We start from the raw sequence: 27,036 nt of genomic DNA, 5'->3' as shown, positions 1-27,036 counted from the left end.
TTTTACCCAAATTACTGACTTACAGGTACTCTATTGCTGTAATCCCTCCTCACTGCTATTAGTCAAGTTGCTTATGGCAATAGATTAAGTATATAAAAAAGCTTTATTACTTCAAGTATGAAGTGAAGCCAATGAAGAGTTATTTAAAACCTGACCTCTGGAGAGGGTTCAAGAACGACTGAGACAGATCTACTGTAAAACAAGGCCTTACTGTCAGGTCCACTAAACACACACACAGCCAAGGCCACATTAGTTCTCTCTCTTTCTGTCTCTCACACATACACACAACTGAATTCCTTTTCAGATCTGCCTCTCTGTATGCTAAAAACTTTTGTAAATATAATAACTACAGTAATAAAACACACAAGAGGGAATCATCACATAAATAAAAAGACACTTTTAATGAAAGGTTTTCTTTCACACTCACAATCAAGCTTATAGTCTGATCACAGAGAGAGATGTTGGACATTCACCCAGAATAAGACACACACTGGTCAGTTTTATCAGACAAAAATATATATATATATATACATGTATATATATATTTCAAATCTTTACAATAAGCTTGAATCATGAACCGTACACAGAGGAGTGTGCACACCTACAGTCAAACACTGATTTTTTTTTTTTTACTCCTCAAACAAGTCCGTTTTTTTTTGTACCCTGGTGTCAGTGTAGAATTCTTGTTTTAAGCAACGACAACTTTTTTTCACAAATGTGCAAATAAGACAGATTTGGAATCCTTCAGCGCTCAGTGTAAAAAGTCCAGGATCCTCAGGAGCAGTGACAGAGCTCTCACTCCACCTCAGTCCTGCCCTCTCAAGTTTAAATACAGCTCCTCGTTGCTTTGCCTTTCATTTTCAAGTAAAGTGCTCCTCTAGCAAAAACCACACGGCATGAGATCAGTCTCGTATTTTTTTGCCACTGGCTGAAAAAAAAAATAAACACAAACCCAACAGTCCAAAAGGACAAAAAAAAACACATGGGAATGTCTTTTTCAAAGTAAAAAAGCTAAAGCCAACAATTGAGAAGCAGTCCTGGCTGTTTGTAGGGAGGAGACAGTCACATAGTTCCCAGCAGGAAGTCATACAAATTCCAGCTTGCCATGGCCGCTGTACATCCCCCAGTGCACCAGAGACAGGATCTTGTCGTTGCCCAGGTCAGCCTGCCTCATTTTGTCGCAGGTCAGACAGCAGTTCTCGTGGCCCGTAACGGGCACCATGCACTCCAGGTCCAGCTTTGCCACATGGCCCTTCTTGGTGTGATGGCCGTGGAAGCTGTAGTGAAGCCGCGACAGCATCTGTTGTCGCTGGTCCTGCAGCCGCTTGTTCTCGCTGCGCAGCATTCGTAATGCCAGCATGATGAGCAGCACCAGGATGAGGCCGCCGGCGATGGGCACGGCGATCACTGCTGCCCGGAACCACACCTCTTTGGCCGACGCCAGCTCCTGAACCCGGGTCACCAGGTTTCTGTTGTTGCTGTCCGGCTGGTATCGGTTATCTGAACAAAGAAGATGACCTGGTTAGCTCCATGTTCACATGCTCTGCTTTATCGTCATGGATATGATATATATCACAGTTTAGCTGCTCTGCTCTCTAGACAGTAAATCAGAGGGAAAATAGGAGACAGACAGAAGAGAGTGAGGAAGTGAGAAAGACCGACAGGGGCAAAAACAAATGAGTCACCTTGTCCCAACTGAGAGCCAGTAATTAATTTGAGCTAATAAACTATAGTCTGCTCAGGGTCACAACAGAAAATCCCCTCCGGAGAGCTGACCTTCCTTTCTGTCTCTCCTGTGCACCTTTCCATAACTCCACAAGTTAGACCTCATTCTATGAGGCACATTCCTACTCAGTGGGAAAATTACATGGTGCGCACATAATAAAAAAAAAAGAATATATCTGATCTCTGTCCAAGTGCTTAAAGGTAAACTGGCTGCTCCCTGCCTTCCCGGGCACAGAGCTGGAGCCTATTAAAAGTCAAATTGAAGTTCTGTTAAGCTGGAAAATAGAAAAAAAAGCAGGGAGGGGGCAAGGGTGGCCTGCATGTCCATAAACAGCAAGTGTTTGAAGAACCCTACAGCTCAATGTATTGCTTCTGGAAGCGAAGAGAGGAAAACACTGAATATTTGCTGAGGAGGAATCATAAAATCTCAGAGTGCAATAATTTTAAAAGCAGTTTAAGAGAAATTTTGCATTTCAGTGTCAGCCACTCATTCAGCTCTGCAAGCGTTCTTCCTCACCTGTTGTGTCCCTGGGGTGTGCCAGGTCATGCAGGCCTCTATAGTTACACATGTCATCATGGCAGCACTCCAGTGTTGTGGCTCCTATAAGAGCATCCGCCACCCTTTGGCTGCTGCTGCTGCAGATGTCTGCGGCATTGGCAATGGGGTCCAAACACCCATGAGTGAGGGGAGAGTTTGCACTGAGTGGATCCAGGACTTTAGTGAAGCAGGCGTTCAGTTCTGATTTGCACATGTATCCGGTGGCCACACAGTGTGGGGCGTCACAGTAACACCTGATTTCTCCTGGAAACAGAAAAACAGGGAAACAAATCTGATTATTACGCGTACGTCACGCTTTAAAGACATTATGTTTTCCTTAAAAACAATAGAATACCTAACACTAACATGACGCCTAAGATTAACTGTTCTCATCCTTTCAGACTGTTGTTTTCTGCTCCACTTTTGCTTTGAACCCCTGCTCTCAGCCCGGTAACTTTAGAGACCTCATGGGATGTGTTTCTGCAACTCTTCACCAATCACACCTTCATTTTAGAGCCTCTCGCATAAATGCTTCTTTTTGTCTGTATTATAAAACAGGAACCATGTAGCTCATAATTAGTGGTTTGTTTGCCAAAGTCAATTTCTTTCAACCCAAATGGAAACTTGTAAAGAGGGGAGGTGGGGGCACCGGAGCACAGAGCTCAATCTCCCAATCTAACCCCCCCTCTCCACCCGGTTTGCACGCAAAGCTTTACTTGTGGTCAGGGCTGCCTGGGGGTTGGGGTGTGGTGTTAGCGGTGGTGGCAGGGTGCTCCGAGGTCTCCATCTAAAAGAGCTTCCAGCAACCTTATCATTACAGCAGCCTGCTTTTTGCACAGGCCCACTCATTACTTCATCCACTGCCTCTTTTTCAAAACATAAATCTGGGCCGAGGATCTGCCCAAACAAAACAAAAGCAGAACTTTGGAGGGCATGTATGAGCTGCCTCCGTGTCCTCAGGTGTCATTATAATGCATTTACGGGAACATAAATTACTGTTATTTGTAAAGCGAATGCATATTTTTGTCCATAGGGCTGGGAATGTTTAAAATGAAGGAAAACAAGTTTAAAAAGTGAGCCAAAAGTTTCCAAGTGCAAGCAGCTAAAACTTAAGAAACTCTCAGTGGCAGTGCCTCCGTGAACAGTGCAGGAGCACATTCATCAGATCAGTGTTTTCCCTGTGAATGATTGGAGCAGAAGGGCCCGGGCAGGTCATTTGGAGAATATTTCATTAGAAAGGAGAGGCCCCTTTGTGGGCTGAAGGGGGGGCAGAGAAACAGGCTGAGCTCTGAGGTTCAGAGCTGTATGAATGGCAGTATACTATGAAGTATACCAGAGCAACTGTGCATTAATTGAACATTTAATACAAATAAATAGAATCTTTTGGATGCTGGTATTACTAAAGAAAAACCACTATATTGTGAACACACTTCAAAAGAAACAAAACTTTGACTTATGGGTAATTTTTGCTGTTTTGTTTATGTCAAAGGAAAAATGTTTTGAACATAAAAGACTAAAACAAACGTATATTAAAGGAATAAACGTGGAAAATATACATTTCTAAATGTTTTAAGAGTCTTCGGAAGAGTTTATTCCTCCAGAATTTAAGGCTAAATGCTAATTATTGTCTTACTAACTGATGTTTTGAGAAACACTGGCGCTAGCTTCCACTTAGTCCATGTTTTATGCTGATCGGAAGAAGCTAACAACAACAACACATGCCCTGACCGCGGAGCAAAGTCTATCTATGCGCACCTTTAGTCAGAAGAACGGCCATGGCACAGAGTTCCAGTTGTAGCCAAATGGAAATGAAACTGGACTGGCGATCCATTTACAGCAAGTTACTGCGCAAGTAGAGTCCTTGTATATCCAGTAGTAGCAGCAGCGGAGTCCGCTGAGCAGAGAGCCGCACGGCACACAGGAAAAAAAGATTTTACATGGAGCTATGGCAAAAAGTGAAGCATTCCTGTGCACAAACACGACGCCAAAGAAGAAAAATCAACCCAATGTGTGTCCCTCTCCGGCATGGAGATAGAAAAGTGAGTTTTTTTTTAAAAGCGGTCCGACATTACTAAGACCAAGCCACACAAAAAAACTACAGCGTCTTCTTCTTCAAGCCAAAAGAGTGAAAAAACAGAAATATACTCCTTGGAAAAGAGTGACGTGGAATGGAAAGTTGTCACCGCTGGTCCTCTTCTGTCTCTCTGTCACGCGGAAGCATCACTTTTGTATTCCTGGACGGAGAAATCGGCAGAAAAAGACGGACAAGCCCGCAGGACTGAAGGCTGCACACAGACTCAGCTCAGGCACGGCTAGCAGGAGAAATAGCTGCTCCGTCAGAACTCCGCCCCCTCTCACCTGATTGGTCAGATCACAGAGGGGGAAGTTACTCACGGTGACTGGCAAAACAACTTCCGGTATGTATTTTCAAAATAAGATCAGAAAAGATTGTTTTACTGGACACAGACACTTAAAAAGAACTTTAATACTCTCTAAAGCGGAATATATAATAAATAAAAGTACAGGATAAATTAGATAAACAATGTGACAACCATATACATATATAGACAATATATATATAGATCATTTAATACACTTTAAATTACAATATACCATAAATAAAAGTAAAAATTATTACCAAAAAATGAAAATATAGCTATCATTAATTACAGTTACATACAATTAATTCTAACATTTCTCACATTATTTATCAGGCTTTAGGTTAAAATAATCATAATCAACTATTGCAGTACATTCAATTTGAGAATGTTTTCCTTCAGTTGGCCAAACTGAAACTTTTATTTTCTTTGCCAAATCACTCAACTTCCGGGGGTGTTCTGCTTTTCACCCTCTGTCTTGATTAGTCCAGTCCTTTCATTCATAGTCCTTCATTTCCATAATACCATGTTCCATATGTCATTATTGGATGCCATTGGTCCAGGCAACAGGGTCTCCTGACAATCTGACCTCAGGCATGACTATTATTACAGTTTTTTTTAAATATGTTATTATAAAATAAATATATAAAAATGTAATCTTATTACTTTAATGTGTAGGCCTACTATTATAATCTGTCTAACAGCAATGTGGAGATAATCCTGCAGAAGGATAAGATTTTGCATACGCAGTTTATTCTTGTATGGTGATGCATGGGTCTGTGTGCACAGTGATGATGTTAAAAGTGCTGTGTAAGTTCAGTACCTGCAGTGTCATCGCGCCGTGGCAGCCAGGTTGACGCCGTGGCTGAGACGCTTTCCTCCAGGCTACCAGACTGCTGCTGCTGCTGCTGCTGCAGGGAGGAGCGGACAGCCGCTCACAGAAATTAGCAATCCAAAAAAGCACATGGCGCCACCGAGACTACACACACACACACACACACACACACACACACACACACACACACGACGCACGCGCAGACACAATTACCTTTAACAACTGGCTATGCAAAACGCACATGCACGCGCATGATCTGTATCCGCACCCACTGCTGTATGCATTGAAAAAATCAATTAATAACACATTTAATACGTTTTTTTTTATTCTTATACAATGGATGCCCTCTGCAGACAGTCTCAGATAGACTGATAGTGGTGATGAAGATCCAGCCTGCGTGTTAAAGGAGCTCCATGCCGTCAGAAAGAAAGCGTCCTCCTCAGGCCTTAATTATGGCCAACAGACAACAGGATGAGGATACTGCTTTAGGGGAACATGGAAGACTACACACTGCAATTACCGTAATTATCTGCAATTCCACACAGGCGCCAGTCCATGGCTGGCGTTTACATCATTTATCTGTGCTGAGAAGTGTGTGAAACTAGTGGACAGAGATAAAAATGCTTTATTCTCATAAACAATGGCTGAAGTCAGTTTCTGTGATACTTGGGGGGGGGGGGGGGAGTGAGAGCTCTGCTGGCATACAATTAAACAGTCTGTCAAATAACATGTATTAAATCATTTTAAGAGTTAAATATTTTCATTTTTTTCATAATTAGAAATGTCCCTTTAATAGACTTCCACCAAAGGAACCTCTGTTGACAGTTAAACATTACCATCTAGTGGTCATATCTGGTAATGACATTTTAATAATTCATAAATATGCCAATAAGAACTTTTTATATAATCAGCACTCCTTCATACTTTGTGCCTGATCTGCATAGCCTACATATTATGTATAACACTGGAAAATATGATATTTTAAAGCTAACCAAAACAAATGTGTGTGTCTTTCCCTGCTGGGAGGATGAGCGTCAACAAGCTGTCAGAACAAGGGGGGGTGTTTTATGTAAGTGGCCTCTTTAGGGGAACAATCCAACACGGCAGGCTGCGTCTGCTTTCACACATTAGGAGACAGTTGTAGGTGTGACACAGACAGGAGGGACTCTGCTTAACAAAGGCCCCCCTGCTGCTGTGGCAGCAGCAATGACGGCTGTGCTGCTGCTGTAGGTTCTACCTGATTTTAACCTTAAAGCCCCACCTTCACATGGAGTCCTTGCTTCTCAAATCTGTCCTGATCACTCCCACCAGGACAGAGAGGAGTCCTACAACACCTCCTCTGCTGCTTCCCCTCCTCTCTTTGAAGTGAGCCATATCAGCCGGTGAAGAAGACAGAGACAGGCTGACTGTCTCCAGCATCCCTGATCAAGTTCTCCTTCACATAATGGAGCAAATATTCTCTGCATCCTGTCTGTGCATCCATACAGTGGGCACGCAGGGAAGCTCTTCACAGCAGCTTTGATGTTCCAGATTGGGTTAGAGGCTCTCTGCTTTCAAAAGCTTTATCTAGACTCCTCTGAGACAGGAAACTGATGGCATCCACCTTTGATTCTGCTTGTTTTATGTAGAGAATTCATTTATCTAATCCTCAGAGGGAGAGAGATGGTTTTGGAGATAATCTGTGCTTGATCATGTGGAAGCTCTGCCTGATGCCTTTGGTAAAACACAGCGGAAAATGCAGAAAAAGACGTTTATGCAGCTTTGGTTTTGTAAAGAAAAATTTAAAGTAAACACTTTTATAGTATTCATAGAATTTTTATGATAAACAACCAAAAAGAAAATATTTCTCTATTTGACCGTTCCAGAAAAAAGGTAAAATCTCTGCTTATAAGTGATTTACACTCACAGATATAGTAGAAAAATCCAACATATAACACAACAATTAAATGAAGACGATTATAAATATATTTCTTAACTGTTAAAAATGCCTTTTCAGATTCTTAAATAGGACAATGTGAAACTTCAGGACTTTAACCATCTAAGATAGTTTAAATAACGTTAAATCATGTTCGGATGTGTTATTAATAAAGATTCAGAAGATTGGACCAGCTGTACTTTTTTTGGAATATTTGAAACCTGTTTTTTTGTGAAATACTTGATGCGGCCCAGCCTCACCCAGACTCTACCCCCAGCAGCCCCCCAGGTAAGTTGAGTTTGAGACCCCTGCTTTAAATAAACCCAGTAAAAGCAGATGTTGCAGTATGTGATCAGTGGCAGGCTGTGAAATCATATTCTGTGTTGGGGAAGAAGGGTTTTAAGAGCACCAAGTCAAGCAAGGACTTACGAAGGTAGCTATCGCCCCCTGCAGGCAGCTTCTAGTATCAGAATCAGAATTACTTTATTTTTTTATCTTTTTATACTTAGTATTTTTAAGTATTTTTAGTATGATCATTACACAGGCTGAATGTTATCTGGATTTACAGCAAGGTAAATAAATGGCAACAAAATTCGCAGACAGATATACAGAAAAAGAAGATCAGAAGATCAGAATCATGTTTATTGCCATGTAAGTGAAGGGGGTTCACATTACTAGGAATTTGCCTTAGTGATTGGTGCATACAAAGAACATATAACAATTAACATGCAATAAGATAAAAACTAAGATAAAATTAAGTAAATAAACTAAAATAAGGCTAAATTTACATGACAGACATGGCATAACAGACATACAATGAACAGAACATAAAATACTGTGCAGATGAAATGGTAAACATAGACCCTTATATGATCGAATGGAACAGTGTAATAATGTAATAATGTAACAGGTACCACATGGATCGGTGAGGTGGTACTCGTGTGCAAGTAGTGCAAGATGGAGTAAACAGTGCAAATAGTCGTCATTGTGCAGTGACTATACTAAAGTGACCTTCTGAAGACAGTGCAGAGCAGTGCATTAATTACAGTTTAACAGTCCAACAGCAGAGGGGAAGAAGCTGTTCTTGTGGCGTGAGGTTCTGGTCCGAATGGACCGTAACCTCCTGCCTGAGGGGAGTGGCTCAAAGAGTCCGTGTCCAGGGTGAGAAGGGTCAGCTGTGATCCAACCTGCACGCCTCAGAGTCCTGGAGACGTACAGGTCCTCGATAGATGGCAGGCTGCAGCCGATCACCTTCTCAGCAGAGCGCACCACACGCTGCAGTCTGTGCCTGTCCCTGGCAGTGGCCCCAGCGTACCACACTGTGATGGAGGAGGTGAGGATGGACTCAATGATGGCCGTGTAGAACTGAACCATCATCCTGGCTGGCACCTTGAGTTTCCTCAGCTGCCGCAGGAAGTACATCCTCTGCTGGGCCTTTTTGATGAGGGAGCTGATGGTGAGCTCCCACTTGAGGTCCTGGGTGATGGTGGTACCCAGGAAGCGGAAAGAGTCCACTGTGGAGATGGGGGTGTCTGTCAGGGTGAGGGGGGGTGATGGAGCTGGCACTTTCCGAAAGTCTACTGTCATCTCCACTGTCTTCTGGGCATTCAGCGCCAGGTTGTTGTCAGCACACCAGGACACCAGACAGTCCACCTCCATCCTGTAGGCAGACTCATCCCCGTCTGAGATGAGTCCAATGAGGGTGGTGTCGTCAGCAAAAAAAGCCTGATTAGAACTGATATATAATTTTGTCATTATTCATTTAATGTATTTAAGTTTTGTTCTTTATTGTCAAAAAATATATTCACCTCTTAAAAGTATAAATACTTTGTTGCAGTAAATAGTACCTTCATTTTGAGCAGGACAAACCCAAAGAGGTTGACGCAGCTCCATGATGTGCAGGAAATAAAAGCTTCCAGCAGGGGGCGGTAGAGTAAAGGTTAAACTCTCGGTACATGCTGCCAAAGGCCTCATAAAATATAAACAATTTGTTCAGCTGTTGTAGTACTATTAACAAACATCACAGAACAATTTACTCCAACATGTAAAATAACTCAAATGAGACAAGAAACTCAAAGGACCATCAAAAACCCAAAAACAACACAGCCCTGGAGAGGCATATTTTATTTTAATTTGTCAATATACTTCAGGAAACAATATACAAAGCAATGATGTGATCACCGTTACTGAATGTGTGGTGCAGTTCTGTTATCAATAGATAGTATGGTGTAGGGGAAGGGGGGGGGGGATAAACAGGCCTTTGCAGCTGAGGACCCTGCTCTTCAACAGTGGGGGACAGATGAGAGAGGGATGGGACGTGCTAGAAAAACAACCCTGTGCATGACATGCTTGTTGAAGATCTCCTGCTGTTGGTCAGATGGGGTCAAACAGAAAGAAACGTGGGCTCTGCAGGTAACTGCGGCTTAAGACTTTCAACAAGGCACTAGCATATGAACCAAACCTAACACTCCAATAAAATAACCAGTGCTCGCTTTAGTTTAACATGTTTATTATAATACATACATTTCACATTTGACCTTTGACCTCTTGTTGCCCTGCATTGACACCAGAGGTGCTCCGCGTACACCCAAACCTCTAACCCAATATGACACCTCACCTGATGAGCATGACATCATTGTGAATTCTTATAAATAAAACCATTTTTTTTTTTACTTCTGCTTACGCCACTGTTTAATGTTAGCAACTGTACAAAAGGAATGAACCAGTGGTACCGCCTCAGCTTGAAAAGTCAGAGTGGGGGGGGGGGGGGGGAGTAAAGAAAGAACTAATAAAACCAGGAGGGTTTTGATGTGGCGAGACTCAGTTGACTGAGAGGAGGGGGGAGGGCAGTGGGAATGGTCCAAAGCAGCACGCCATCACATCTCATATAATTATTGTTAATATCACCATCTTATAAATCACTCACTCCACCACACCACCAGGCACTGTTTTTTTTTTCAGACTGGGAAATGCAGGGCCACCAGAAGCTGCAAAAACAGATCACTGAACCATTATGAGCTGTTGGGATAGATCTGCGACGAGGAGATGTTTGCTGCGCCTGAGTACATGTTACAATTCACCCACAGAGAAAGAGAGGGAGAGAGAGGGTGCAGGGCAGAAGGAAAAAAAAAAAAAAAAAAAAAAAAAAACAAACTACATCGACACCAGTGTGTTATGCTTTATGCTAGGCTTCTGTGTAAATAAATGGCTTCAAACATCCTCCTCCCACTTCCATGCAGGTCTCAGGAGCTTTAATGGTTCAATGATCTATGAGTTGATGAAATGAAGCTTTAAATCTGCAGATGAGTTAACATGAAGGAAAGGCTAGCTAATGAATGTAGCCGCCTAGGCGCTGATTAGTTTGGATGTCAAAAGCTTTGATAGGCATGGCTTTCCATGGCTTCAATCTACAAAACATATTTACAACATAGATAATAACATCTACAAGAAATCTACATTTTTTTCCCCCGCCGAGGGTTTTTACAAAACTGAATCTTGTAAATGACCCCTTCCCCCCAAAAACGCCCTCCTCCTCCTCCCACAACAGCTCTTCATTTCTCCCTCTTGGTTCTCCCAGCCCAACGGTCCAAAGCCAACCCGACTGTAGCTCCTGTGTGTGTGTTAAGACCAGGCTCAAGAGGAACTGAACAGCTGCTCTCGCTCCAGCTTCCAACTATGTGCAATGGCTCTCCTCCCCTGCTTCTTCTCTACCCTCAAAACACCCGCTCTGTCTCGCAACCAGAAGTTCTCAGACCATAAAGGAATTCTGATTCTTCAACTTTTCAAGTTCTTTGATTTGCTGTCTCAGAAACAGTATCCTGTGGAGGACATAGATAGAATATCATACGACTGTTAGAAGGTGTAATGCTATTAAACTAGCAGACTGAATATGTATGCTCTTACCTCTGCTCACGCAATGTTGCTTGTATTTCACAGACTCTGACCAAAGACCGCAGGTTTTTGAGCTCGGTGCAGTTCTCAGACATGCAGATGCTGCCCATGGTGTGGGCCTCTTCACGTAGTCTTGATGCCTTTGAGGTGATTTTTACATAAATATTTTAGAACCTGTTGCCATGAACAGACTGTTGTTGGAAATACGGTGAGTCATGAGTTGTACTGACCTGTTTTTCTACATGTTCAGCCGGCCAGCCCTGCACATGCTTGATAAGGTTCTCATTGAAATGAGCAGCGAGGCTGGGTGTGAAGGAACAAGAAGGCCGGGTTGCCGAGGCGTTGGGGGGAGCGGAGGCCGAGTTGGGGGCGTTGCTGCTGGAGGCGACATGGTTGGGACCCGGTGAGGGACTCCTCTGACTGCTGCAGGTAACAAAAGCAAAGGACAAATGTAAACATGATTTTTTATGAAGAAACCAACCCTGCTCTGTCATAACCACCAGCAGCAATGCTACATGTAGCAGGGGTAATATTTGAATTTCCAACCCCCTAGCTGTGGTAGCTAGTCAGTCTCCTGAAACAAAGCAGAGCCAACTTAGCTTTTGTCCTGTTAGCCATACACAGGCAAGACTCAAGCAGCCAAGCTGGTGAGCTTCTAGCATTCTCATCATTGTTGTCAGACCAAGGTTAGGACTAACTTTCAGACGTAACAGAAACAATGACCTAACTGTGACAAAGCTAGAAGACAAAATGATGGTGGCAAATGATGAATGACCCATTGCATTGTATATTAAACTGCATCCTTATAAACACTAAAAACGTTGGTAAACTTGACTGTGTTGTGTATTTGCACCATCTGTTGATACAAATGCATCAAGTTTCAGCAGAGGTGAGCTTTAGATGGGAGTATTGACAGTATAGTGAGCAGTGTATGCTAGCAAAATGAGCATGAGGTAAACAAGCAGCAATAACAATGCATGGTCTGAAGAGTCTGATTTGGAAACAGCTTTGTGCATCTGGATCTACCAAAGATCTGCTCACACACACAAAAACCCCATAATCTGCATGTAAGGACTGAATACACCTCCAACTGCAATGATTAACACCTCTGATAAAAAAACCATGCAATGGCTAACACTTGATTCACCAAACAATCGAATGACTTCAATGAATGAAAATAACCAAGTGAATGACAGAGCCATCATTGTTCCAACAATGACCAGCAGATGGAGCAACAACACCACATGAAGGATGACTGAATTCTGTCAAGAGCTGATCTGCATTGATATTTCATGTTTTCCAATCAGTTAACATCAGTGCTGCTCTTGTGTCTTGCACTTCTCATGCAACTCTTTTTTAAAAAATTATTGTGCTGTTGTACTGACCCTTGGCGCTGGAGCGTGCGTGGGGAGGCTGTGGTGGCATCGTGACTGTGCTGCTTATCGCTGGAGAGGGGCTGCTGGGATGTGGGCTGGGGGTGAGATGCCTGCTTTACTGCTGGCGTGCTCACCTAAAACAGAACCCAGACATGGTACATCAACACTGACATGTTTTTATGCGACTCTTGTTATAATGTACACGTATTACAGCACTATTTCCCCAGGCATTTCATTTATTATAGGCTTGTGTTTTATGTTCATACATGCCAACTGTCAATTTTGCTTTGGTCTTTGGAGGAAGATATTTTCCATTCACACAGCTGACTTGTTCTCCCAACCAACTGTACAGTCATGTCTAAAAATTGCATTTTTTCGTGTCTTACTTTTGGCTGTGAGATGACAGGCTGCGTGCTAAGGAGGGGCTTTAGAGGACCAGCATTGGTCTGTGGTGTGCTGATCCTCGGAGACACATAGGACCTTGGCGATGAGGCATCTGATGTTAACGACATTGGTGACTGGTTTGATTGTTGAGCTGCTGAGACACACAAACATTAGAAGGGATCAATAGAATTGAATAACGCATGAAGTGATTTACACAAAGTGAACAAGGAAGAAGACAGCGGTGGTTCAGCATTGACTTTACCTTGGTTGGAGAGTTGAGCAGCTTGAGAGAGGATAGTAGTAATATTGAAAGCTGATGGTCCAGCAGTGAGGATCTTGTGGAGCATCGACTGTAATGAAGCTTGTGTAACAGCAGCTGTGAGAACTATATGGAGGCAAACACAGCGTTAGACCTGACAGAATAAGTCTTGCTGCTACAAAAGATTCTGCATTGCATTACTTCTTCTGTGTTCTCAATATTTCTGAGATATTCCCCATAAAGATGCCATCAATAAAAAGGACCATCACGACCCCACTCTGCTCAAAAACACAAAACATTACTTTTTAATCCACTCATGTCTGTGTGATGAAGTCATCCATGGTAATACTGCTGGGTACAGGCTTGTGAAAATTAGCCATCAGATCAACTAACAACTGAGGGAACTAATTATTAATCTCTTAGGATAATCACCACCACTAAAAAATGTGAGGAAAGACCTCATTACAAACTTTGTGTCAGAATTCTACTTTAAGAGGCACATGCACACAACAGCAAGAGGAGATGGAATCACAGAAAGGCCCACAAAGTACAGAAACCTGAGTCTGCAAGTGTTTTGTAAAATGACCAAAAATCTTGTAATAACTTTCTAAATTCAATACAAGTTGTAATTACAACCGAGTCTGTGGTTCTTCTCTCTCTTGCTGCAAGATTGTGGGTAATTGTCTCCTATGCACACTCAGTTGACTGACTTGCTGATTAAGTTAACATCTATTAGCATATACTGTTTACTATAACACTGTGACCACGTGTGTGAATGTGCACATGTGGGCTTGTTGCACACACATCGCAGTGACACACTCACAGATAGCAGTGAGTCTAAAAAGCTAATAACATTAGCCTTTACTCTGCTACTTCTTTTCCCCCCAGCAACCTTTTAGTAGTGCATTGTTGTCCTTATTTTCACAATTACTGCTTGTTATCAGCTTCTCACAAACACGTTCACTTTGAGGGCAACAATTTTGGAACAAACTTTCCCTTTAAATGTGGTCAGATGACTCACTGGATAAATATCCTAACCATAAGCCATTCTTTACCCAGACATTAGTAACATAAAAGGTTACCACAATGATGATGTCAAGTTAGATAGGACTCAATATAATCAGACCACCACAACCAATTAAACTGTCAGAATATCCAACACAAAAAACGTTAGATCAACAGCTGATTGCAGCGCATATACAACCACTACTGCTGGCTGAATGTAGACACAGACTTAATGTATCATCCGCATCTTACCTTCGTTGATTTTTGCCATGTCCACACTGGCATTGTTGAGCTGCAGGGCAGTCTGAAGTGCTGGGAGAAGTTGCCGAAGCAAGGTGGGGTCTTGGAGTAGCGGAGGAGCTGGGGACTGAAGCACTGGGGACACGGGCACCGTGGAAGCTGATGATCCAGGGGGCCCCGATGAAGGGTTCAAGGACCCTGAGCCTGAAGATGATGACTGGGACTGGGTGGCAAGGGCTGCTGCAGGCTTCTCCCCCTGAGATGACTCTGAAGATCACAAAAAGCAAGGTTTCAATTTCAACAACAGAGACTCACAGTTGCCTTTCCCCCATGTTTATGTTCAAAACACTTCCGACTTGCACCCTGCATTAAAAAAACAACACTGCATTGTCTTTAGCACAACTATTTGTATTGCTTGTAGCAGTATGGGGAAGAGACACAGATATCTTTACCTGAGGAAATGTTTTGTTTTAGATGACTATTACTTTCCGACATAAGCCACAATACATTGTGATGTCTAGTATTCAGAGACACTAAATCTGGAAAAAGGTTTGTTTGTGAATGAGTAAAACTAGACAAAGACACAAAAGCAGTAGAGTGATGTGCATGTAAAAGCCCTCAATGACAGAGATGTTCACTCCTGCTCTTATCAGTCACTACATGTGCACCACTGGCTCCACATACCCCAATCATGTGACAGTTTTCCTGGAAACAATTAGCTCTGATGTCAGTGTTTGATCCAATATGGATAGCAAAACAGAGCTGGTGCTTGCCTTGCTGTAAAGTCACTATAGAAGTGATTCATGACAATTTGAGGAGCATTACTAACCACACAAGGTGCATTATGAGTTTTTAGGTATGTATTATGGTCATAGAGAGTTTGAGAAAAGCATAAAATGCCTTGTCACTGTTCAAGCACAACTTTTATGGGTTTGTGTGTGGAAAATGCTTCTATATATCTCTCTCTGTATTAAGCCAAAGATTTTTGTTTTAAAAAGACCAAAGGCATCAAGCTGAAACACCAATGTGAACAATGCAAACTTGACTGGGTGTTTCTGAAGTTTCAACAACTCCAACAGAGCAAGATATCTTTTGTAAAAATAATCAGCAGATTACATCATGCCCAGTTCAGCAGACAGAATCTCACATTTTTTCCATATAATAGGATCAACTGCTGCTGTACAGTAGAAATCTAAACCCTAATTAGCCCAACAACTGTGACATCTTCTTCCATCTTAACTAAAGAAACAGGTACTCCGAAGATTTTGTATTCACCGTTCAGAGAATAGCCACAGTATACGGCTCAAAGTCTCAGCAGCATTAATTTTTCAGCAGTGTAGTAGTCTCAGTTGTTTGGTAAAGGCACAGACACATCAAGCTGTCATAAAAGAATTATTGCCAATAAAAGGTGTACAGTACTGTTGACTGACTCCACCTGTGTCTGAGGCAAAACATCAACACCACCTCCAGGACTAAAGCCAATGTCCAACCAGTACATATGTTCAGTGTGAGACCAGGTGGAAACAGTCTGTATTCATTATTCAAAGAGGGAAAGCGACTTGGGACAAACATACTGTAAACAAAACAGGGCTGGCATATTTCTACACTAATCTCACACACTATTGAAACATTGGTTAGTCCAAGTCATCTTTTTTTGTGCACCTCTCTCACAATCAGACTGAAGAGCTGCTGACTAGTTTCAGTAAACACCACAAAATATAGGCCACACACACCCACCACTGCCTGAACACTAGCTTGGCGTGTGACACTCTAGGTTAGCAGCATCGCTGACTATCACTGGTGGTATTTAGGGCTGAAGGTGGATAACACTCCCTTCATATATTAGATCAGCCAGGCAACAACAAAACATCGAAAAAATGTAAACAGAGCTGTAATATCAGTCACAGCAGACTGAGGAGAATAATATAGATAATAACAGTATATATAGAACTTACTCGGACCAATAAAGCCAGGGGCTGCCGATGCTTGCATAGCCTCCCTTCTGTAGTCCCTGTCCTTGGGGAAACTGTTGACAACAGCAGTCTTTGTTGCCTCTTTTTGCCTCTGTTCTCTGTGAAACAGATTCAACATCAGCCATGCATGCAACAAACTGTTTGATTACATTAAAGTACTTTTGGCTCAAAGGATGTTAGCTACCTCTCCAGCCATTCTTTGGGCTTCTCCCACTGCGACACCTCTGTCCTGCAGTTGTAATAGTATTTCTTTCCAGATGAACTGATGTGCTCTGACCAGTCGTCGCCTGGTTCGTAAGGCTGAGAAAACACACAAATATTTAACACACATGAGGACAACAAGACAGGAAGCCATTGTGTGTGTGTATGTGTGCATGAGTGGTGAGGGTCTGATGCAAGAGCTTGTAATGTAATCTGAAATATACAAGAGATACTGGGATGAAAGCAGAAAGCTATAGCTGGGCAGCTTTCAGAGAAGCTTTTTAAGACAGAAGGAAGGCTTAATAAATGAACCAAATGTTAGAAGTTATCTCTTAAAAGGCTCGGGTTCTGCGTTTTCTTTTGCTTCATTTCCAGCATTCATCTAGACCAGGGGTGGGCAATTATTTTTTTGCGAGGGCCACATAGACTTCCATTAGAAAAGCAAAGGGCCACAAAAACATACAAAAACATCTGAAGCTGAAGGTTTTTATTTCACTATATGAAGTCAACACTGACCTCATATATCAGCCTGTTCTTGTTTTGTAAAATGACATTTTCTGGTAAAATAAAGGTTAAAATAAATAATGTGATATAACCACATAAATACATTAATAGCATAAATACTATAATCAGATATATGGAACTACTAAAGGCAACTAACTGATTAATAAAACAGCTTTTGATGTTATTATTCATATGTGACTATTGTCATATGACGCAACCGCGTTTCCCCTTAAATCACCTATAATGTTTGCTGCGTTACCAGCTCTGTCTGCGCTGAGTTAGGGTGCGATGTTCCATTATCAAGAACGTTGGTCGTCTTCTCTGTGAACATATCCGAGCTTATGTGTGTACGTGTGTGTGAACGCGGACGGGAGGAGAGAGAGAGTTGCGCGGAGTTGAATGAATGGAAAGATAGCGATATTATAAAGTCGCATTGGCGGAAAAAAGGCTCAGAATCAATGTGTGGCGGAGGGTGTTGATGATGTGAACTGGTCTGTGTGTTTACTGCTCTCTCCTCTGTCCTCTGTGTGTGTCCAGGTCCACTGAGTGTTGCTGGTTGTATGTTGAAAAACACTCCCGCACAGTGCAGAGCAGCACAGATGATGTAAAGATATTTTTACAGAAGAAAACCATTAGAGTTAAAACTAATTTTAAAAACAATCCCAAAGCTCTGAAAGTTGGACAAGGTCTGAGCTTTTTAAGAGCAGATGACGATGTCGGCTGCAGCAGCGCGGTAACATCTGAATGCGCCGTGGCGTTTCTTCTCGCTTTACCGTACATTTCAGCATAGAGGCGCAGCATTTTTAAAGTGTACACAGCGCGACCGTGTCTCTACAAAGAGTAGATGGGATGAAGCAGTACACCAGCGTGGAAGAGACAAGGAGGGTTGGAAAGACGTTATCGGTAATGCCGTGCTGACAGCTGACTTTTGATGCCTTCTTTTTTTTTTATTGTGTGTACGAGTCCGCGGGCCGCATTGAAGACGCAAGCGGGCCGGATGTGGCCCGCGGGCCGTACTTTGCCCAGGTCTGATCTAGACCATAGCAATGTAATCCTGAGTTTCTAATATATTGATACTAATCAGCACCGTGTGGCAAATGCAAAGAAATCAGCAGAAAAAGTTTGATGGAATTTTTTTCGTCCGGATTAGATGCAACTTTAAGTACTACAACCTCATATTGTGCCAATCATGTTTACACAAAGTCTCTGAAACTTCTCTCCATTTTCACATCATCACATTCAGCAAATGTTAGCATTTCAGAGCCTCTCTGTGACAAACTATGTCATAGTCAAACTGTATGACTTCATGAATTACATGGTAATATTCAAGGTGGGTGATGAGGAGAGTACACAGACAACGAGGAAACAACCCAACACCTTCAGGTGGCAATGGTGCTGAATGCAAGATGCAGGCAGAAATTTGCCAAGGGCGATTCTTCCAGTGGAGACAAACAAGAGAAAGAAACGGGAGCGAAGGAGCAAGAAAACAGTGGAAGCACCAGACCTCTGAGCTGCTCACACCAAGTCGATGAGTCAGACACTGTGTGCAAAGTTTCTGTGCTTTTTTTACTGGATGACAGAGGTTTCGTGTTACTTGTGTAACTTGTGTGCTTGTTTGGAAACAAATTAAATGGCATATACATTAGCACCAACAGAAGTGGTGTGACTGGTCCTCAGTTGAGCTTAAGTGGGTGATCAAATAAACATCCACATGAATGCCAGCCAATGCCTGGCAATTGACGTAGCCAGCCATCCACCCTCCAGGCATAGGCTCTATGACCAGTCTGTGGCTTTGCCATACTGACATCTTTTTATCATAGCCAGCATTCACGATTTTACTGCAGTAGCTCTTCTGCGTGAATCAGACTCAGGTTAGCCTTCACTTTTCAAACACAGCCTTCCTTGGACTACTTCCGGTAACCACTGCATATCAGGAACACCTGACAGCACTTTGCCACGTTAGAGCTCCAGACACATAGATCATCACTTTGTATTTTTCACTACACCTGTCAGTGGTTTTAATGTTGTGACTGATGAGTGCAAGTCCATTATCAGCTTCCATGACACGACAGAGGTCATACTTACTGTGTCTGAGGTCTTGCTGGGGTTAGAATGTGAATTGGAGCTATGAAGGGAACTGTGGTTGTGAGAATTTTCTTGTGGAGAATAACTGGTCCCTGCAACAAAACACAAGCAGAAGAAAAATACTGCAGTATTAGCAAACAACAATAAAAAGCCTGGCTGTGAATACACACATAAGCTTAATATATTTCTTTATTTATTTATATTACTTATGATCTGTAATAGTAAATACTCATCTTGGTGACATGTGATGAAGCTAAACTAAAACTGCAAACCCAATTCACTCAACAGTATTTTTTATACAAAACGTAGATGATAAGGATCTTTTTTTATTCAACCTCTTCAGCATCTCTGTACTAGACTGTACATCTTTGTAATAGACCTGAACACTGCCAACACCGCGCCGGTTAATCGCACAAATGTAGCAATCAGATGGCAAGAATAAACCTGCTTTTGCACATCTAATCTTCCCAGCTCTGCCCAGCTGTTATTAAACGCTCTGAGTGGAAGCACTTCAGGATATTTTGACATTTGTAACATTTTCAAACTGCTTTTAGGTTATAATTATGTCACTTAGCCAGACCGCAGCAGGAAAGGCCTCTGGTGGAGATTTTCACATATACAGCAAGAGGAGACACACACACAGACTGTGTAATAATAGAATCTGGCAATCCCTGCAGTATCAGCAATGATCTGCGGCTTGTGTAGCACAAAAATAAATGTTTCAGCTTGTAAATGATTACATTTAACAAACCAAAGCATTTATACTGTTATCTAGCAGCAGCTGAGAAACGGGAAACAAGCATAACTGACAAAAGCTGACTACTATATATAGTTATAGAGTGAAATAAGTAGGATTGTACTCATGGTGCATGGTACTGCAGTCATCCCTGTATCTAAACCTCCACTAATGATGATGCTGTGTTGTGTAACTGTAACTTTCTGTTATTAGACAGGTCAAAATGCTGAAGTTAGGGAAAACACTATAGCTGATGCTAACTTGAACAGCTAACAGTAACAGTGGAAAGGCTGACACTCAGCCGTGGTGCAGTTCAAAGTGTCTTGTTTCAAGTCCTGAACCATTCAACCTCCTTGTTTAAATTTCAAAAAGTTGCACAGCTCAATGTTTCCTGCTTTAAGACAAAAAACTAAAAATCTGGACTCAAATCCAGGTCACATTACCAAGTCATGCTTTGACAAGGATCTACTCACTGTCAGGGTGTAGATCCTTGTGGCAATAGTGTAACCAGGGCTCTAGAGTGTGACCTAATTTCACAATGGTGCAACCAAAAAATATCAGATCGGTGCGACCAGCTGTTAAGAGGGGAAAACATTCTCCGCGACCTGTTAAGTCTCCCTGTGGTTCAACAACAGATACACATCAGGCCCATATTGTAGTCTAAACCAATCAGAGACAGTGAAGGGCAGGACCCCCGTGTGTTTATGTTTGAAATTGTGTCTGCTGCGGTCAGACTGACACAGCAGAAAATTCAGAAAAAGAAGACGAATCTGCGCAGAGCTGATGCTGTGTGATAAAGCTTGTTACATACGTCACGAGAACAGAGAAATCAGTTCGTGTTCCTGAGGTGACCAGAACGAGAACAAAGTTGTTTCGGCCTGGACTTTTTATACTTCACAAGAAACGTGTGTGTACAGCCCTCTCACTGCAGCACACACACAGACAGAACAGAACAGCAGAAACCACAGTTTACGAGGGTTTATGAACCACAGGTCTGACGGACAGTGTGACCTGTGTGGTTCCATCCATGAAGGCTGATTAACTCTGACTGACTGCTGTCAGCTAGTTTTAAGGAGTCATACCATTAAAAAGTATTATTATTATCCTGCTATAGCGGACCATTGTCTGCCAGTATGACATCTGAATACAGCTAAACTGTTCCTCCTGTAACAGACAGAATGAAAAGTCTGTCAGCTGGAGCTCAGCTTTAGAAAGCGAGGAGACACTGAGGCAGAGAGGAAGAGAGGTGAGGAAGATGAGAGAAGAGAATACTGTAGCTATATTAGAAACATGTTGAAGAAAACAAAATATATGTCTCAATCACAGCTTTTAAGTAAAGGTGTATATTATTTTAATATTTTATAAGTCACATTGGAAGACAGATAAGTGAGGAGCGACAGCGAGAATTCACAGCGAGAAAGCCAACCGGGAAATGAAGAATGCTGTATCTTCATTATGGATTTCTGACATGCAGACTTGTTGGCTAGTTTGTCCATAATATGAATGAGTACTATCAGTTATTTATTTTTATTTAACTGTGTTCATTATACAAGGTCCAAATTAATTTAAGGATGATATGTATGGAGATCAATTTTTGGACCTCAGTATTTCTAAAACTTTGGCTACAGCCCTGCGAGGCCCGTCAGGTAAACAGTAGATATATCTGTAGATGAGAGAAGAAAATAACTTCTGCGTGAAGATAGGCGTCAAGTTAAGGCCTGATTTGTACAAAAATATATGGACAGCGATTGAAAAACAAACTAAGATAATGATAAGGTGCAACTAACTTTTGTGCCGGTGCACCTAAGAAAAAAAAGTTAGGCGCACCAGTGCAACCAGTGCAACAAGTTAGTCTAGAGCCCTGTTAACTGTTCAGTGTTTTACTTTTATGGATATCCAGTGTGTTGTTGAACTCAGATGGATGACAAACAGAAACATTTAGAACTGAAAGTGCGTGCTCCACACAGCAACAGCAGTCAAATTGTAATTTAAAAGGTGAAGGGGTGAAACGCAAGCATTGATAATATGAATAGGCAATCTGTAAACTTTGATACAGAGTAGATCTGGAAAGAAAAAGAATGTGTGCCTGCACAAACGCATGCACAGAGCTCCCTCTGAAAAAGGAGACTGAATCAAGTCAGCTCACATTATCACTAAATATTGATTCTTGTAAAATGATTGGCTTATCAGTAAAACAGGTTTTTATTAACAGGTGAGAATATTTCCTTAACATGGTATTCCTTGTTCTGGTTAATGGAGTTAACAGCAGCGTACCACTAAATGCATAAGTTATATCTCACCTTTTTCAACAAATATGTACTATTTCCTTTTGATGTTAGCGGAGACACTTCCAGCAATAATCACTGCAGGAAATTCCGCAACATATTTGAATTGCTTTACCAAAAACTACTCTCAAAGTCTGGGACAGTATTGACAAATATATATATATGGAAAATCTGCAAATAAAGTTTAGACTTTAACATTTTCCACCTGTAAACTATGTAGCCATTTCTAATCTATCAATCAACCTCTCACAAGTGTTTGCAGCACAGTGTCACTGCTTTAAATGCCAGTGCATCCCCAAACGTAGCCACAGAATCCATGCTTGTGTTAGATTCACCATCAGTGCACATGTAAGCAAACAGAGGCACATTTACCTGGCTGCATCAACTGCCACCACAGGTCTGGTAGAGTGTATAATGCATATCTTCTGTTACATGAGAGCTGATCAACTTGTTGAACTACATTCAAGCACTTCTCTTTAAATGTAGGAGTCTTCCACACAGTGCAGTGATTTTTATGTACAGCGGTATATACACAGATATAATCAGCCCTGATTCTGTCAAACAGCTATTTTTTTTTTTTTTTTTTTTTTTTTTTTTTTTTTTAAACGGCACTACATTTCTGGTTTGGTCTTGATGTCACTGGAAATCATATCTCCTGTCGTAACATGGTAACAGCTCAAAGTTTAACTTGTCAGCACAATGGTTTAGGTGCTCCCACAAGACAGTGTCTTCCAGCCAGTTTGTTGTTCCACTCTATAACAACAAAATGCAATTCAATGGTCTAACAATTCTGATCAGCCCCCTAAATGATCACTCCCACTGATCACCGTGCTAATTTGTACGCCTGAAGCAACAAGTATGTCAGCTTCCTCCATAGCTCTTGCTGGTCCCTGGCCTGATAAAGATCAGAGCTACTGCATTAAACAGCACTATACCAAACCAATCACAACCACAATTGAACAATTCTATAGACTTAAATTTAGTAAACAACTACATAAAACCTGCAGCTAAAACTGTACATTTGGTGAGGAGCACAAACATGAAATGCTGAAGACTGAAATCTTTGCCCTTCATAACATATTTTGTTGGCAAACAATTGGATTTACAGACACCTAGTAGACACAGAGCAGCTAGGTTAGCATTTATTTGGTCTCTCTGGCCACTGACAAGTCTGTAACAGACTCCGAAGACTAGAGCCATTAGTCAGACATCCAGGTGCAGGTGGCGTAGAACCGATTTGTCAAAGACAGGTGAAAACAGTAGGTGTAAGACCAAGGTGATGTTTTGAGCCTGATGTATTTAAGTTTTATTTAACAATGACCACGTAACTCTTAATCTAAAGTCAAGCAGCTACTAGAAACAAGACTCTTTATGTACAATGTGAACAACCCCATTAGTAACATTTCTACCTGACCTCTCTGTTTAAAAGAAAAACCCCTGTGGCACAGTTTACCCACAGTTTTTTTTAAATTACATGTCATTAGTAGGAATGTCTCAAGAACCAACACATCGGAACCAAATTAATGCCAAAATTCTGGTAATATGATGGGGCTTATTGTTACGTAGTACCAAAAGGAGTAAGGGTACCACAGATGCCTGGGTTCAGAGACAGGTCTGTCACAGCTTGTTGTAAAGTTGTAGGTAAACATATTTGCATTTCAGTCAGAAGGTCACGGACAAGCTGTAGATAACTATAAGCCAGTGGGTAAATGTTATCCCGAGAGCATTTGAACCGAGCAACTCAGAGCTATCACACCAATTCAAAAGGAGATGTCCAGATGTGTAAACAGGATTCAAGGTGAGGGGCATCAAAATCGTCAGATGCTACTAGTTAATGTTTAGGAACTATAGATTGATTTGTTGTGCCAAGGCTCCACTCACTGTGCGACTGCTTTCTTGAATAAACATTTTTGGATCAAAAATAAATCAGGACAAACCTTGATTTGAATGGTTTGCTGTTTGTATCAAGAATCATGTAAAATCAGTGATAATGATACCAGCCACCAAATCTCAACTTATCATGAACCCTACATGTTTTGTTAAGATACTATTCTTATACTGAAAGACAGTGACAAAACTATAAGAGATTATTCAACATCTTGTTTCTTATCTATAGGTTAAATAAAAGCCCATGCAGTGCAACTGTGCCGTTTAACAAAGGTATACTACATTTATGCTGCTGCTCAACATAAAAAAAAACATACCTCAGATATACTTTTACTAAAATTTGCAGGTGGACAAGTGCCAGTCTATCCTAAGCATGTCAAACACAGACACTTACTCCCCCTCTTAGGATTCGTCCATCCACACACAAATGCTCGGCCTAGCTTTGTGATTACTGGCTGTATGCTGATCAATGCATGTTCTAGCACTTGACAAAACAATAATCACTGTAGCTGGAATGTTTTCATAAAATAAATCAATATAAGAAGCTGTGTGACAGCAGCAAAGTGTCAGTGTTTAAGCTCTGAGATGTAAACAAAAAATACCTTACTAGGAAAAAGAACAACACCCTGGCTTACATAAAATCCATGTTTAAATGCATTTAAAGAAGCAATTTATTCTTGCGCACATTAGCCCCAGTAACTGCTATCTCACCTCCATCCCTGTCTCTGGCCCGGTGTGTGTGGACTGCCTTAGCTCTGCTGTGCCCTGTGCTGTCGATGTGTTTGTTTTCAGGGCTGTCAGACCTCCTGAGCATTTTGCAGGGAGGAGTGATGTCTGAGGAGTCTCGCATCTTTTCATGTCGGTGGTCCCCTCCTGGGTGGCTCTTGGACGAGTATTTGAGAGTCTGTGAAGAGAAATAAAACACCTCGCTAAGATCTAGTTTCTTGACTGCTCAATGATTTGATCCTTTTTATTATCATTACAGATTCTTTCCATCCAGTGATCGTGCTGGACACTCCAACAATGTCTACCAGTGCTTATTTATCCAAGTTTTATTATTTTAGACATGAATTTGCAAAGCTAATCTCCATTCATGGAACTGAATATTTATGACATGACAGTCACTGATTTATCTCTTCCAATCTTTCTACTGTACTATTATTATATGGCCACATTGGTTATGCTAGTATTTATGTTTATTGCATGGTAAATATGTATACAATACACTGGTAATCACGGATAATGACGAGGTAAACAACACTTCATCGGTCAAAAACATATCAGCCTGCGTATTCTGCTCGCTAACTATTTTTTCAACTTAATCGTTAATACGTTGGTTTGAAGTTTATATTTGGACTAGTCTGATGTTTAGAGAGCTTAGCTAGCTATATCCTTAAAATGACAGATTGCGGTCAGGCCCTAATCGGACTGGCTAGCAGGCGAGCTAACAGTAACAAGCTATCATTAGCTTCGAGGTGCAATAAAACTCGCCTGAACCTTCCCGTAACGCGCTGAATTCGACGAATACATTTAGTCTGTGTCATCTTTAACTGATAGTATTTACGTTAGGGATTATTTCCAGCGCTTAAATTGAAATTTCAAGCACAAACTTGTACTTTTCGTGTTATTTTCCGCACTGACTGGGGCCTGTTGTGCTCCCCAGAAGCCTGAACTGTAGTGTCCATTTTAATCTTATTTGCTGCTAGCAAGCTAGCAGGCTACGGTTAGCTAACAAGTACCTGATAGGGCTGAGAATCTCTTCGGTCGCACCTGTGAATAAAGAAAACAGTTGTGAATATAAAGCTTCAAATGTCAATCTTGAGAAATGGTTAAAAGTGCTGCAACAGCTGAGCGTGCAAGTTTCCAGACACTTATTTTGGTTTCAGTAAAAATGGCGGATTGTCAAAGCGTAGCTACGAGGAAAAGGAAAATCAGTATAAGTAACGTTAAAAAGATGTTTACCCATCGCCGAGTCTCGGTTGTTTCCTTGCATACATTACCATCAATGCCGTGTTAGTGTGTTTGGAGTGGGATGTGAAAGACTGATAACGGAACTATATTTTCTTGTTGATTCAGCGACCTGAAATCGTCAATTATTTCAACCTAGCTTGTGGGTATTGCAATGCTATCGGCAGCACTGGTCTAAAGAGCGCCCTCACTCAGTCCATCTCCCACTCAGACACACACAGCCGTGTCTGTATCTGCCGAGTAAACGTAGCCGTGGAGCTGCGCACAGGGTTGCCAGGTATTGGACATCCACCAGTTTCAGGTCGCCTTCAGTGAGCCAGGAATGCCTGGGAATAACCATCACCTAACCGCATGGGCGTAGCTACCATTATATCAGAGCGGGACGTGTGCCCCCCCCCCCCCCCCCCCCACATTTTAAAATGACTCGTTTGGACCCCCCCACATTTACTGAGTAGGAAACTCCACCTACCGCTGTCTGGATTTCTCGTGGAAAAAAGTCCATTCCACTTGATTCATAAGAGAATAACCTCACTGCTGAAATCCACTCCACGTTTCCTTGGTTACCACAGCGCTACAATACCGTTACTATAGTAACGGACCTAACAAAGCCAGTGGCTTTCATCGAGGTAGCGTAAAACACCGCAGAGAACCGTCAGTGCTGCTTGAAGCTGGAGGAGGTAAATTCAGTGTCATCCCACAAAGTCCAGCTTACGCTAAAGCCTGACTGCTTTGTCACATGGCCCCATGTGGTGACACTAGGTTGATGTTAAATTAACTTAGAAAAGTTGGGAGGAAGCTGCTGTTTACTTTAAGTTACAGTAGACTTGTATTATTTGTCTGGCGACATGTTG

General features: G+C 41.8%; 2 protein-coding genes across 3 annotated transcripts; both read right to left on the bottom strand.

Annotated features, from left to right (window-relative positions):
* Positions 1-382: 382 nt before the first annotated feature.
* On the bottom strand, positions 383-4,563 carry bambia (BMP and activin membrane-bound inhibitor (Xenopus laevis) homolog a). Its single transcript, XM_028432799.1, has 3 exons — positions 4,019-4,563; positions 2,243-2,527; positions 383-1,500 (listed from the first exon to the last, which is right to left on the bottom strand). Exons 1-3 carry the CDS (start codon positions 4,092-4,094, stop codon positions 1,085-1,087), a joined length of 777 nt encoding a protein of 258 aa, XP_028288600.1. The 5' UTR covers positions 4,095-4,563; the 3' UTR covers positions 383-1,084.
* Positions 4,564-9,883: 5,320 nt separating this feature from the next.
* Positions 9,884-26,455, bottom strand: waca (WW domain containing adaptor with coiled-coil a). 2 transcript variants are annotated; one of them, XM_028432797.1, is made up of 13 exons: positions 26,180-26,455; positions 25,957-25,987; positions 24,929-25,121; positions 19,310-19,401; positions 16,704-16,819; positions 16,502-16,617; positions 14,559-14,813; positions 13,305-13,427; positions 13,045-13,196; positions 12,668-12,792; positions 11,513-11,705; positions 11,295-11,422; positions 9,884-11,209 (listed from the first exon to the last, which is right to left on the bottom strand). In XM_028432797.1, exons 1-13 carry the CDS (start codon positions 26,218-26,220, stop codon positions 11,140-11,142), a joined length of 1,635 nt encoding a protein of 544 aa, XP_028288598.1. In that variant the 5' UTR covers positions 26,221-26,455; the 3' UTR covers positions 9,884-11,139. The 2 variants fall into 2 exon arrangements, with proteins under 2 accessions (XP_028288598.1, XP_028288599.1); XM_028432798.1 differs by having other exon boundaries at positions 13,045-13,193; positions 26,180-26,453.
* Positions 26,456-27,036: the final 581 nt, after the last annotated feature.

This window comes from Parambassis ranga, chromosome 20 (assembly GCF_900634625.1).
Source record: "Parambassis ranga chromosome 20, fParRan2.1, whole genome shotgun sequence".
NCBI classification, from domain to species: Eukaryota; Metazoa; Chordata; class Actinopteri; family Ambassidae; genus Parambassis; species Parambassis ranga.
Note: the sequence above shows the minus strand (reverse complement) of the source record. Positions and strands in the feature narration are given on the sequence as shown.

What these genes read in the sequence shown, in the direction of transcription:
- bambia (XM_028432799.1), bottom strand. Translation starts at nt 4,094, where the DNA reads ATGGATCGCCAGTCCAGTTTCATTTCCATTTGGCTACAACTGGAACTC. An exon ending in GGCCGTTCTTCTGACTAAAG is followed by an intron (nt 2,528 to 4,018) that starts GTGCGCATAGAT and finishes TTCTGTTTCCAG; the next exon opens with GAGAAATCAGGTGTTACTGT. An exon ending in ACACCCCAGGGACACAACAG is followed by an intron (nt 1,501 to 2,242) that starts GTGAGGAAGAAC and finishes TTCTTTGTTCAG; the next exon opens with ATAACCGATACCAGCCGGAC.
- waca (XM_028432797.1), bottom strand. Translation starts at nt 26,220, where the DNA reads ATGGTAATGTATGCAAGGAAACAACCGAGACTCGGCGATGG. An exon ending in TGCTCAACTCTCCAACCAAG is followed by an intron (nt 13,197 to 13,304) that starts GTAAAGTCAATG and finishes TGTGTGTCTCAG; the next exon opens with CAGCTCAACAATCAAACCAG. An exon ending in CTGAACATGTAGAAAAACAG is followed by an intron (nt 11,423 to 11,512) that starts GTCAGTACAACT and finishes ATCACCTCAAAG; the next exon opens with GCATCAAGACTACGTGAAGA.